General features: G+C 38.5%; 1 protein-coding gene across 4 annotated transcripts in view; it reads right to left on the bottom strand.

Moving 5' to 3' along the window:
- Positions 1–14,384, bottom strand: part of PATJ (PATJ crumbs cell polarity complex component) — a 369,539-nt gene that overhangs the window by 29,483 nt on the left and 325,672 nt on the right. For all 4 annotated transcript variants that reach the window (XM_063103640.1, XM_063103641.1, XM_063103642.1 and 1 more), the window contains 4 exons: positions 11,345–11,428; positions 6,280–6,473; positions 3,887–4,034; positions 2,696–2,782 (listed from right to left, as the gene is read on the bottom strand). In XM_063103640.1, the coding sequence (XP_062959710.1) occupies positions 2,696–2,782; positions 3,887–4,034; positions 6,280–6,473; positions 11,345–11,428 (513 nt within the window). The remainder of the gene's footprint in view (positions 1–2,695; positions 2,783–3,886; positions 4,035–6,279; positions 6,474–11,344; positions 11,429–14,384) is intronic.

The raw sequence follows: 14,384 nt of genomic DNA, 5'->3' as shown, positions 1-14,384 counted from the left end.
CAGGTTATTCCTGAAAGGATATGATTTATGTAAATGGTGCTAAAATAAATACCTACCCAGAATTGAGGGAGTATGGCATATTATAACTTTTGCCTAAAAAATTTCAAAACAATATGTTTGCCAAGGCCTTTATAAATACTTTTCCTGGCTGTGTTCCTTCAATTACCCAAGGAAAATATTTCTCAAGGTGCTTTTTCCAATATACACTTTCTTCTGCAGAGTAGATACACTTCATCCCGGCTGGTGGGAAAAACTGTTTTTTTTTGGTGGCTGGCTGGTACAAGGAACTGAACTGTTGGCTTCTGTGTTATAAGGCCGTGCTCTAACCAACTAAGCTAACTGGCCAATCTGAAAAAGCCATTTCAAAAGAAGAGGTTTGGTGGCCCCAAGGCTAAGAGTTCTCTCTTAATGAACCCACTTTCTATGGATCAAGTGAATAAATTATTCTCCTTAGCCCTGAAAAGAAGGCATCTATCTCCCTATTTTATTTTATTATTTTTTTTTTTTTGTCGTTTTTTCGTGACCGGCACTCAGCCAATGAGTGCACTGGTTATTCCTATATAGGATCCGAACCCGCGGCGGGAGCGTCGCTGCACTCCCAGCGCAGCACTCTACCGAGTGCGCCACGGGCTCAGCCCTATCTCCCTATTTTATCGCGGAGAAGGAAATCTGTGCCCCTAGAGGGTCCTGACTGCTTTATATAGGTCTGGATGTGAAAATGTTTAGGAGTAGAATCTTCTTTTTCTCTATCAGGGTCAGTCTTCAACTCATTTCCTTCTCACAGTTGGCTACAAGCCTTCTAATTAGCAAACAGTGCCAACTCTCATCTCTGCAATAATTTTAACAACAAAGTGATGATAAAATATATATATATATATATTTTAACGGAATTAAACTTCTACCCTCTGAAATAAAAACTTCTGTGCAAGAAGGTTAGGAAATAGTATTTGATATTTTGTCCCAAATTTCCAAAATATGACAGCTCATATTCATATACCAGATAAATGGTACTGGTGGTTTTTTTTTTTTTTTTTTTTTTTGACATTTGATAATATGGCTTCTAAATCTGTTAGCCCTGTATTTAACCTGAGTGTGATTTTTATTAATCACAAAGACTCTCATATACATCAGGAGAGAGCTGGCTGGTTAGCTCACTTGGTAGAACATGGTGCTGATAACAGCGAGGTCAAGGGTTCAGATTCCCGCACTAGCAGCCAAAAAAAAAAAAAAGGACGGAGAGAAATCCAGTTCTACCCACCTCCTCACCTGTCAGTCCAAACTTTTCTTAAAACACACAGATTCCTTCCACCCCTTTGCACCTCTGCATACGCTATTCCCTCTGTCTGGGATGCCTTCTCCTTTTCCTCAGACTCCTTTTAGAGTGAGACCCAACGGGACCTCCTCTGTGCAGCTCTCTCAGACTCTGACAGGAAGAACAATTTGATCTCCAGTATGGGTCATTCTGCATTCCAATCTCCTGTGCATGATGAGGCTTTAATGAAATCGTTCAACAGATACGAGTCCTCCTTTAAGGAAGAAGCCTGGCTGAAATGACTGTTTTCTATCTTCAGTTCCAACTGTCGATCCGAGTCTAGTCAGAATCATTACTAACCATTCACTTGCAGAATCTCATGGCAGCACTGTGTCTTAGTAGGCAAACCTGCTGCCCATTACATAAAACAGACGCAAAAAATAAAGACGTTCCAAACTTAACATGGTTATTTACTGGGTTTGACTGCTTTGAAGATTTCCTAAACCAGCGAGGCTGTGATACCATCTGAACAATGGTATTTTTCCTCACCCACTTTCTTTTTTTCCTCACCTATTTGCTAACACCAACGAGGCAAAAGAGGCAGTGAATAGCTTTCCAGAAGCACCTATGTGCTAAGCACAAACAGCATCTTCTGAACAAAGGCCTCGGGGAGGGAGGCCTGGTGTAAGGCAACCAGGGAGGAGACCAAAAGTCATACTTTTAACCTCAAAACAAAGGCCTATCCATAACCCACACAGGAGACAAGGTGGTCACATGCAAGGTTCTATAGTTTCATTATGTACCAAATGGGACTAAACATAGTCTACCATCTTGATTTTGTCAGCCATTACAATGAAAAAATACAGTGAAATATACTTTGTTAAAACAAAAGCAGTGGCACTTACATCAGCCTTGCAAATAAAAATAAGGTGTTTGCTAACCCACAACATATCACCCAGTAAGGGCTCCCTCTCATAGGAGGAAACCCCCACACTTTGCTCTCCTAGGAATATATCATTAATTGCCCTCAGCATGTGTGAGTGGCTATTCACAAGTTAACTTTACAGCAATATTTAATTGAATGAATAGAACAATGTTGTGCTAATGAGGGTCAAATTGCCACCAGATGTTGCCTCTCTTTTTTTTTTTTTTAAATAAACACAGCTGTGTACATGCGTGCATAGGCAATGTAGAAGTAATAGTGGGAGAGAAAAGTGGTTCCAGGAAACATTTGCAGGCCATAAAGGACAGAAAAATCTAGGGATTAATGAATTTCTATCCCACCTTTCATTTTTATTTCAAACACATGAAAATACACTGAACTTGGTGCTGTGAATATGCTGTATATTAGACACTTTTTTCCAAACAATCATTTATGAAATGGGGAACTTTCTCCCAACGGGGCAGGAGAGTGAGTCAGTCTGACAGGAAGCCATCAACAACCTGACTGCTCTGTGATGTCTTCCTCATGGAGGTCCAGGAACCAGCTCGGAGTCTTCCAATCTCTAGCTGCACAAGCCCCTGTGCACACTTGGGAAGACAAGAAAAGAGCAGAAATGAAAAGCAGTAGCGTTCATGTGTCTAAAATATCTAAAGAGAGCTTCCACTCATCTCTGCAGCCAAGAATTATAAGAGGATAATGAAGGCAACAGGCAAAAAGGAGATGCAGTAATCCAGAAATCAAACAAAATAAAACTTAAAAACAACAACGCTCGTTTAAATGTGTTAAAAGGATTAGATTTCAATTCGCCTCTTTTCCTTCTCCCTTCTGAGGAAAGTATTCATGAACAGCAAAATAATTAAGAAAAGGTGGTGCAGAGGAGGACAGAAAAATCAAAGATGGAGATAATCTATAAATACAAATCCTCTCTTGGGTGATAACTGATAGCTGACTGTACCAGGAAATCAGAATTTTAAAACAAAATGAAATTCACTTGTCTTTGCAAAAGCTTCCATGTCTATTCGTGAAACACAGAATAAAAGGTACTTGGTTATAGAGGAATAGAAATTTACAAGAATTATTAACCAGTGTCTTCCAGGAGAAGTAGGGTCCATGTGGCAGTCACCACGTGAACTGAATTTTGAACCAACATCTCTACAGCTTCAGCAACAGAAAGCTTGGGCAGCAGGAAAATAACTCAAGCAGAGCTTTATGACCTTGGGCATGCCAATCTACTTTTAAAACGTCATTTGTGACATGGAGGAATTTCCAACATAAATGTAGAAATTGGTGTAGATAATCTTTAATGTTCCTTCAAGTAATAAAAGCTGCACTTGATGAATTCACAATCATATGCTCCCTGACATAGCCCTAGAGGGAGGCGGATGAATTTTGTGACTACAGGAGAGCCCATCCCATCAAATGCCTTTAGAGGACAATGGTGAATTGGAATTCTCACAAGTATGAAAAACTAGCTTAGAAATCACAGAGCAGGTTCCCTTCAATTCTTTAGTCAATATAACAGAGCTTTCTTTTAAAGTTATTCTTGATACTTAACATAATCAGACATTAGATTTCTAGTAAAAACAAGAGTGAGCATAAAATCCAACCCATTTTAAAATTGCGCTGCATTGGAACAGTTCCCACTGGACTTCAGCTGTGCTGGCTGGGCGGGAAGCGGCCTGGTGACTTACCTTCAGGATAGTGGCCACTGTCTCCTGTGGGGCATTCCTCATGTCCTCTCCATTCACAGATAAGATCTGATCTCCCTGAATCAATCTCCCATCCAAGTCTGCGGCTCCGCCTTTCACGATGTCAGAAATAAACACTCCGCTTCCATTTCTGTTAATACCATAAAGCAAGGGGGTATTGACACAATCTAATATTTCTTAATTAAAGTCTGAGATTACTAACTTTCTACTTAGAACACTAAATCTTAAAACTTGGAAGAAGGGCCCTACAAAGCCATTGTATCCAACGCTATCCACTAACTTCCCAAATGATAAACTTCGGAGTGTTTACTCATTAAATAGTTTATATCTATTTATGTTGTCTATTGTAATATTCATTTTTATTGACCCAAGGGCATAATTTCTGCAAGATGATGATTTCAGTGGCATAAAATGGAAATTCACTTTAAAAGGTGGAGTTAAGTACTCTTCAAATGTATAGGTTATCTCCCTAGAGAAGATTAGCTCAATTGCTAGCATTTGATCTATTTCTAGTCATTTTCACTTTCTCCTTTCCTGCCTTTATTATTTTTAAACTCTCAATTATATTTATATGATGAATAAATAAATTTATGTCTCAAAATTCAAGAGGTTAAAAAGGCTATACTCCCTTCTGTTCTCCAGTCCCCAAGTTCCCTTCTTGGAGGCAATCAATGCTACCCATTTCTTGGGTATCTCTGAGAATCGACCTGTATATACACAAGCAAATGCATCCATGTATAGTATATTTGTGTGTGTGTGACTGGACACATACATATAAGCTCCTTTTATCCTCCAGTGTTTTTTCTTTTTTTTAAAAAAAAAATACACACACACACACACTTTTTCTTGTTTTTGGTTTTTTGGTTTGTTTTCTTTAACTTTGTTTTTTTCACTTGGCAATTGGTCCTTATGAGCACTTGGAGCTTCCTTTTTCATGGCTGCATACTATCTAAGGATGTTCCATAATTTCACTTATCAGTAACCTACTGATGGATATGTAAGTTATTTTCATTCTTTAGCTATTGCAAACAATATGTAATGAATATCTGCAAGCTTATCTTTAAGATAAATTCCTAGTCATGAAATTGTTAGTCAAAGAGAAGTGTGAATTTTCAGAGCTATACATCTGGTCTTTTACAGTGGAAGTTTTTGTGCTAAAGTATATAAATGTTCCTTATAAACTCAACCTGAAATACTGGTATTATATGAAGATTATTTCATCAATCCACTAAATGATAAAGCAAAAACCATTACTCTAAATGAAATCTCCTTAGGCATATGTATGTGGCGAAAGAAGAGAGCTAACTTTGACACTGGTGCTGTCAGTTGCTCTGCACCCAGATGTGCACTGATTTTTGCTTACAAATGCAAGAGACTTAGCTTTTCTTATTTTGTAATGCACTCTCAGAGTGATGGTTTTATGATGCTGAAGTAAATGAGATCATGACAGCACAGTACTTGGCACAAAATCATTACCCAAAATTGGTAGCTAATATTTTTATTTTAATAACAGCTTGAACTTCTGGAGAAAAAGTACTAGGCTAGTCATCAGAGGTCTGTGAGGGCACTTGACAATATGTATATAAAAAACTAACTTGAATTCTTCCTAAGAAGATGCTTGACACAATTTAAGGCCATATTGAGTGTCACCTGGAAATTCTGCAGCCCTGTTGGAATAAATACGTGCTAGGTATCCAAGGCCAGTAAAGTATGAAAACTATAACTACAGTTTCAAGATATTATTTACCTTTCCAATTCAGTGAAAGAGAAAACTATAATTATTCCAGAATGATTACTGTAATTCCCACGCCATGGGTAAGCAGTATAGACTTCAAAAGAGCAACTTAGTCACTAGGATCTACCTATATTTTGGGTGCAAACTATTACTTTTGGGACATCTTTCTTCATAAAAAAACTACTGGCATACAGAACTTGTTTTGTTCTACTCAACTAGTTTTAACACAGTATGAAATTAACATGGTGCTCCATGCCACAGCAATTTTCTTAATCCAATATTGTATAAATCTACTTCTTGATATTAGTTGCTTCTTGGGTATAGTAGCTTTATCTAACCCTTGCGAGCTTCAGATCTAGGTAATTAAAAGTTGAAAGAACCTTGCTGGCTGCTCTTACTCTGTAAGGAAATACAACAGTCTGGGTTGGGTCGGGCTTGGAGTTCTATCTTGATAAAAGTTTTTTGGTAAGACCTTGCTCAGAAATACGACCTATGGTGTTCAAATATTTATAAATATGTTAGTTTTAGAGACCACTAATCATTAGTTTATAGTAGGCTTTGTCTTTCAGTGTTTATAGGCATTCGTCTCCCGAACTCTGAAGGAAAGAGGCCGATCCTGACTTGCACAACATATCTTTACCTTTTTCCAACGATGCTCAGGCCCAGTCCTCGGCCAGCCTTCTTCTGCAGATCCACAGGGAAAATCTCCAAGTTCTCCTCGTCCCTGTAGTGTGCCTCGTCTCTATACACCACCAGCCGCACTTTCTGGGGGGTCTGCCTCAGAGCTGTGATGGCTTCTTCATGGTTGGAGCTCCTCAGGTCAATCCCATTCACCTGGAACAATGGGCATCCCAAGATGGGCTGCTGACCACACAGGCCTCTCTGCTTGCTCTGTCTGCTACAGCTCCTTGATAAAACCCATGAAAAACCTCTAGAAATTTTCAGCTATTCCCAAAGCACACAGGTAGTGACCACAAGCAGTATGAGCTGCTTCAAATATAAAGGAGGTAACCCTTATATTCCCCCACCCCACGTAAGCACAGAAGGTGGGTTAGTACATGTGATAATGCAATTTTATGTGGCTGTCAATCTTACTACGGAATCAGAATGAGAGAGAGGAGACAGAAAACGGGAGGGGGGAAGGGAGGAGAGAGAGAGAACACTAACTGGCTCACTTCACTGAGGTCAAAGGGAAATAAATGTTAGTGTTCGGTCAGCACTTTTAGACTGTTTTCTTATTGGATATGACATCCTCACTTTTAATTGCTCACATCACAACTACATCAGAATAGGCCCAAAAGGAAATAGGGGAGTGGTGTTTCCACCAGCATCAAAGACCCCCTGAAGCTGTTTCATTTGAATCTGATCTGAGTGAGAACAGAGGACCACGCATTGGAAACTACAGTGGAACGCATGGTGTACTGGAAATAGCACTGAGGAAAGCCAAGGCTCTGCTTCTGGCAGGACCTGTGAATTTGGGCAAGTTGTGTAATCTCTCTGAGCCTCTGTTTCCTTATTTGTTAAATGGAGATCATAGCCAACTTGTTTGTTTACTTTTTACTTAAATAGTTCTGTAGTGCCTGTGTGCTAGCCCTTTATGAATATTTACTCATTTAATCCTTATACTAACTCTCTGAAATACATAATGTTATTATTATCATTTACAGATGAAGAAATTGAGGCAGAGAGCGGTTAAGGGACTTGACCAAGGTTACATAGCTAGCAGGTGGAGAAGCCAAGATCTGAACCCAGACAAACTCTCCACCTTTAGTCTATACACCACGCTGCCTCACAATTTACTCTTAGAATGAGTTACCAGAGGCCCCTACCAGAAAGCAAGTCTTTGTGAATTTGATACACGGGAGAAGTCGAAGGGCAGAGTGGCCTCAGACTAAAGAGAAGGGGATCATGGGTCATTCCCTTAAGGTCACAGCTGAGAAAAGAGCCAAACAAAGGGAAGGAGGGGCCCAGGCCACAGCCAGGTGGAGGGCAGAATAGAAGAGTTCCCTCGAGATGTCGCCACTGCTTATTCCGGTCCAGCCCTGTGTGCCCATGGCAGGTCAAGTCTGTCTCTGAAGCTTCGTTCCTCCATCTGTACAATGGTCTAAGGCTTTTCTAGTTCTAACGTCCTAAAGACTAAAGACCTGTGGCATACAGAATGGTTACAAAGAGAGAGAAAAGAATGAACCCTTCTTCAAGAAGGTGACTTTTGAGCTGTTGTTTAAAGCTGATTCTGTGAGTCAAGAAAAAGTTTTAAAGCCTAATTTAAACTGCGTTTTCTTTTCTTTCGTTTTTTTCCCCTCCACCTCCCTGCTTTTTCTTTGCTGGTATATCTTGGTGGCTTGTGTTCACTTAGATGAACTATATCCAGGAGCACAGTGGTTAAGAACATGGGTTTTGGATATAGATGGGCTATAGTTCAAGTGCTGACTCCAACTTACTGGCTACGTGAAAATTAAGCTAAGCTTCGTTGTGTCATCTATGAATTGGAGATAATCATAGTCATGATACCTACATAGTAAGGATTAAATGAAATAAACTCTGTAAAACATTTGGCACAGGGCTTGGCACATAGTTACGTTCAATGTAAGTTAGAAGTTGATATTTTACAAGGGATCAGAGTAACTGCAGCCAGGGCTCTTTTCCTCTCAGTATGATCATGCACTGTTGCTTCAGGCTAGTGAATGAATTCTTACTGTTTACGAGGTAAACCCCAGAACAAAGGGAAAAACAATGTCTCTCAAAAATGTGGTCTGAACTGATTATTTTCCTGTATTCCAATAGATGGCACACAAGACCACTTTTGTTGCTTAATTCAAAAAAACAGTTACCTCCATGGATTGAATGAAGGTGGAGTTTCCCAAGCCTCTAAATACCTTCTGAAAGGCCATAACAAATACACTTTAATTAAAAGCACTGTCATTAAACTCTAATATTACAAGAGCAACTCCTACTAAATTTCAGCATTCAGGTGTTTGCTCAAAGTGATTTAAGTTCACAGTTTCCATTTTTGTGCTTATGAAGAGATACCATTAAATGTGCCAATAATCCTGAGAGAAATATCACTGTGTGGGTAGAACATTGTGGAATGAATGATGCATTACCTTAAGTGCCTTACAGAAGAACTGTATGCATTATTTAGACACTGATTATAGAGGAGGGTGGTCATAGCAGGGCTCCCAACTTGAGAAGAAAGTCCATAGGAAGGCCCTCGGAAGTTGTGAACAGAAGTGAATCCCATCCCCTGGGTAGAACAAACAGGCACGTGGGGAAGTGGGTGAACCATTGCTTGAGAAGGAAAGGATAACCAAACTATGGCAGCAGTTCCTCACTATTTTATTTTACAGGGAAAATCGGGCAAAATTAACTGTCTACTTTTTCTGTTCCCACTTGCACCAAAATATAAGGGGATAATCGCAGTAGGTTAACAGGAAGGATTGGCTTCAAAGGAGAACCAGAAAGAAGATGTGGTTCATTGTAGGATCATAATCTTGCCATGATAAAAAATTATTAGACTATATCTTTGGAAGCAAAATCTGACTTGTCCTAATTTAAACATGAGGATAGCATAGGTTGAGTATTCCTAACTCAAAAATCTGAAATGCTCCAAAATATGAAACTTTTTGACAGCCAACATAATGCTCAAAGGAAATGCTCATTGGAGCATTGTGAATTTTGCATTTTCAGATTAGGCATACTCAACCTGTTTTAAAACCATGGAAGTCCAGTTTGCAGAATGCAGAGGACTCTCATGAGTGGAAAGGCCATTGTTTGGAAAAGTGCTGATGTAGAGTTGCCTGTTTCATGGTCTTAAAACATCCCACCAAAACTGGCCTGTCTTCTTCTCAAGGGACCCTGCAGGCCACAGACCGATCCTGCATCATTATGCATTTGTCCTCACTGGCCACAAGTAGGATAGGCCCACATCTGGGGTCTAAAGCTGCTTAGGAAGGAAACATATTACTTGACCAAACTGAGAGCTGTATTTCCTGATTAAACACATGACAGACTCATGAACTAGACTGTCAGAGGCAAGAGAGGTACCTGTACTGGCTATCTTTAACGAGAAGTCCATCCAGATTAGATAATATAATTCTGCTAGATGCCAGGAAGTGGTTAAATGACCTTTCAAATTCTCTTTCCACTCAGAACAAATTCATTTTCTTTATGCTAATCTTTTCTGAGTGTTAACTTGTACATGAATATACTTTGTGGAAGAGAGCAGCTCAGCTGAGGACTCATCCAATACAAATAGATCACTATTTTTTTTCAAATTGAGGCAAAGTGATATAAAATAAACTGTAAGTATTTAAAGTGTACAATATGATAGGTTTTAATGTATGTGTATTTATACCTGTGAAGTCATTGCCACACTCATGATAATGAACTTATTAGATTTAGTTTCAGTGAACGTTATAGAATAATTTATGGACTTACAATTCATATAAGCACAAGGCACATACGCATCTACACTATTTTAAGTATTTAATCTATTAATCTTAAACAGACAATTACAATAATACCAAATGATAAGAAATCCTACTGGGGGAAAAAACAAAAAACAAGAAATAAAAAACCCTGGAACTCCTGACCATTAAAAAACTGTGTTGCGTGCTAAAGCAGTCAAGCCAATTCCCACAGAGGCCTTGCTTATTTTTCTAACCTCATACGCTTGTACCTTAATGAATGTACTGGGAATATGTCCTAATCTAATGATGAAGCACAGTAAAGGCCTGCAGAGAAACCCTATAACTTGGCCTGAATTTAATTTGCAGGCAGCCTGGCCTCTCCTTTAACCCCTTCTCACCAGTGATTTCTGCCCTTAATTATATCTCTGGTTTCATCTTGGGAGGCAGAAATAAACCACCAAAGGGAAAAATAAAATTCTATGATGTCATTTGAAATGTGCTATATTGAACTTGCAAAGCAAAAATGCACATGCCTACCATAAAATGCTAACTATTCAATTAAATTCATCCAATGAAAGAAATAAATGTTGCCTAAAGGTTTCACATCATCAAAAAAACTCTTTAGTTCCACCTACCAGAATGCCTGGCATTGGCGTTCCATTCATCCGTTCCCTAGTTCAGACACTGCCTACCTTGGCACTTTTAAAAAGGCTTTTTAACAACTTTGCTAAATGAGAGTGAATTTGAAAGAGTCAAGTTAAGCATTTCAATTTCTATTAGGTACCATATATTGCCTAAAGGGAGGAGATTCTACATTTTCATCATCTTGAAAACACTGGTGGCAAGGCATACACTTCTATTTGACATAAAGATTTATTAGGATTAAGAAAATAATATTTAAGCTGCAATAAAATCTTTAAAATATCAGGTGTGTTTGTTTATGTGTGTGTGTCTAATATGTATGTGTTTTTAGGAGGGAAGTTAATAAGGTATAATGCAGAAACAAAAAAATCAAATTGCAATATTATACAGTCTCATTTGATATCAAAATTATAGAATCATAAATTGTACTTTTCTTTTAATTAAAAGAAGTTTTCAATAGATATAGATTGATAATCTGTCAAGATTCTAAACCAGTGACTTGCTCAATATGCATTGAAAAAGAAAAGGCACACAGTACATATTTTGTTAAATAAGAAATCAGTGAGGATACAGTTGAGTAGAAATGACTTTGCAGATCAAGGTCAGCAAAAGAACCATATTTGCTGGTATAAAATAAAATTCAAAATCATATACCTCTAATATCTGGTCACCAGCCCAAAGTCTTCCATCTCTGGCTGCTGCTCCTTCTTCATATACTTCATGTATAACTATTGCATCCTATAAAAAAATTCTTATTAATTTTCAACAACCACACATGCTTCCTTTAAGCAAACCAACCACAGCAGCAACCCATAATTTGCTATTTGCTAATAATGTTAAATTTTATCTGACATAAAGACAAACAAGATACAGTTACGATATATTCAGAGGTACAATAAAGTTTTCCTAAAATTATTAATTCATTCCTTTAGAACTGGCTTTGCCTAATATTTCATGTTAAACTTCCTCCATGTGTTTTACTGTTAACTCTGTACATTGCTGCTGTGTATGAACTTGAGGTGAACTTTGTGTCACTCTTATTTACATTTTATGGTGTATTTTGAAACATGGTTTCAGGTATTTATTGGTATTCAAGGATTTGGCATAGATGTGTGGCCTGATGAAGGGAGTTTGCCAGGCCTTATTACTTGGGCAATGAAAGAAAAGGACTTAGTGGAATGAAATGGCTGTGGAGGACAGAGCACAGAGTAGGAGAAAGAACATTCATGGACCCACATGTAAGACAGCTGTCGGTGTGAATCCTGACTGTGCCATTGTGTAATCTTGGGCAAGTTAACTCCTATGAACTCAGCATTGTGAGCCATAAAAATAGGACAATATCTATGGTAGGTAAGCTTTGGTTGAGAAAAGTGTACTATACTCAATAAACAAAAAAATAATTTGCATCTCTTCAAATGAATAACCTTCAAATTTTTTTTATCATCATAAAATAACATGCACCAATGAAAAGGATTCAAGCAGTACCACAGAGTGTTGTAAACCAGAAAAAGAGACTGCCTCTCACCCTGGACTCTCAATCCCATTCTCCAGAGACAATCACCACTAACAGTTTCCTAAGGATCTCCCCAGACAATTTACATTTATACATCTGAATATTTACATATTTTGGTGAGACTATTCTAAAAATATTATATTGAGTTCACACTATTTCTTTCTCTTGCTCCTCCTGTTAAGCAAGTAGTCAAGCTTTGAAATTTCTTGCCTCAGGGATTTTTGTGGAGCTGAAAACTGAAGCAATCAGAAGTCATTGGCTCTTTCCATTTTTAATAAAACTGAAGGTCACTGAGATTATATTGAATGGATCATGCTAGGTGTCTTGGAGGGCTGCTTTTGAGTGGAGACTAGAAACAGTGATCTATGAGTCCCACAGTGAGGATTTGAGTCCTGCACCACCCAGGGTCCTCCCACTGCTTGCCCCTAGCACACACATCGGTTGTAAGACCCTATAGGCAATGGTCAAGGGGTGAAGCCTCCGGGGCAGACTCTAGACATAATGCACCCAGCCTTGAAAGAAGTCCTGTGTCCCAAGCACTGGGGCCTGCAAGCAGCAGAACTTCTGGACTTGAAGAGATCCCATGGGCTTGGGCAAGGATGGGCTTGATGACTGCCAATGTGGACTGATGGCAATGACTATAGGGACCTTACCAATGTCTGGGCGCTTTAAGAACCTTGAGAGTTAATCAGCCACCAAAATGGCTGAGGTTGAATTTCACCTTAGTGCAGAAGTATGGGGCCTCAGAATTAAGTTTACATGAAGTAAAGAGACAAATGAAATTTTCCTTGAAAAAATATAACAGACAAGATAGGGAAAAAAAAAAATCCAAACCAAACCTACTTTTAAAAAAAAAAAAGTTTCCATACAAATTCTGGAGTAGAGAAGCAACAAAAGAAAATAAGAGGTCTTTAACCAGAAAACCTATCTGGATTATAGATACTTTTACAATATTAAATACCTTCATTTTATCACTACATAGTTCTGAAAACATTCTTTATTATAGCAATTAGATATGCAGCCCCCAAGACCCAGGAAAGGTTCCTTGATCCAGACAATTTACATTTCAGATTCTGTAGCAGCAATAGATTTTAGACCATTCTTTGTTTTAACTGCTACTTATGAAATTTCCAGACCCAGGGATCATTGCCAAGAGTTTGTTTCTCTAAACTATTTCAGGGGAATGATTTTGTGGAAACTTGCTGGGTCAGTGGCTGGAGGTGATCCCAACAATACTACCAAGACCCCACCAAAGGTCACTTGTATTAAGGTAGTGCAGGGAGAAATTAACGCAGGTTCCTGGTAACACCCTGTAGAATGCTGGTTTGTAAAGTTTGGTGCCCAAACACGCCCTCTTCACTGGATTGGGAAAACCACACACTGAACTCAGAGCATGCTGGGTTTTTACAGAGCTTGATTTTCAGTATAAACTCTTTGATCTTGGAACACTGCAAAAGTCAAATGGGAAATTTCTGTTCATTTATACTCAAAAGGAAGAAAAAGACCGCATGGGGGTTTTAGGCCAGAAAAGCAATCTGAATCCTTGGATACTTCCTGGTGCTGAATGAACTACCGTACATAGAAGAAAAATACTATTACTAGTCTCAAATAAATGCTGAACTCACTGCCAACAAACCATGCTTGGTCCCTAAGTCTTTCTGCATGAAAAACTCCCCATTTCTTTCTTGTTGCAAGAAAACATAAAACACTGTGACCTGTCAATAGAAAAAGGCCACATTTCTTACTGCATGCCTTTGTGTTCTATGAAGCTGTGGTTCTGGACAGTTGCATTAACTAGTGGTGACAAAGGTGAGAGATGGGGACCAAAAGCTAAATTAGAAATGTGGGCTGGTGAATTGAAAAGAAAACTGGATTTTATTTATTTATTTTTTTAAGCTTGTGTACTTCACAGGGTAGGACAGAATAGTAAAAGATACTGGGTTGGGATATTTTTGGCATCTATTTGACAAAGCTCTATTAGAATTGTACTTCTTTCTGACTTTGAAAAGATTGTGATTCTAAGTGAAACACTGGTCATTAATGAAAGATGACCTTTATTATTTCAAATAAAAAATTTGGAATTGATTACTCATATGATTCTTATCTCCTCATTGGATATCTTCCTAAATTTTAATGCTCTTGAGTTATTCAAGCAAAACTGCAGCTCTAATTGCCAACTTC

The sequence above is a fragment of the Cynocephalus volans genome, chromosome 8 (assembly GCF_027409185.1).
Source record: "Cynocephalus volans isolate mCynVol1 chromosome 8, mCynVol1.pri, whole genome shotgun sequence".
In the NCBI taxonomy this organism is placed as follows: domain Eukaryota; kingdom Metazoa; phylum Chordata; class Mammalia; order Dermoptera; family Cynocephalidae; genus Cynocephalus; species Cynocephalus volans.
Note: the sequence above shows the minus strand (reverse complement) of the source record. Positions and strands in the feature narration are given on the sequence as shown.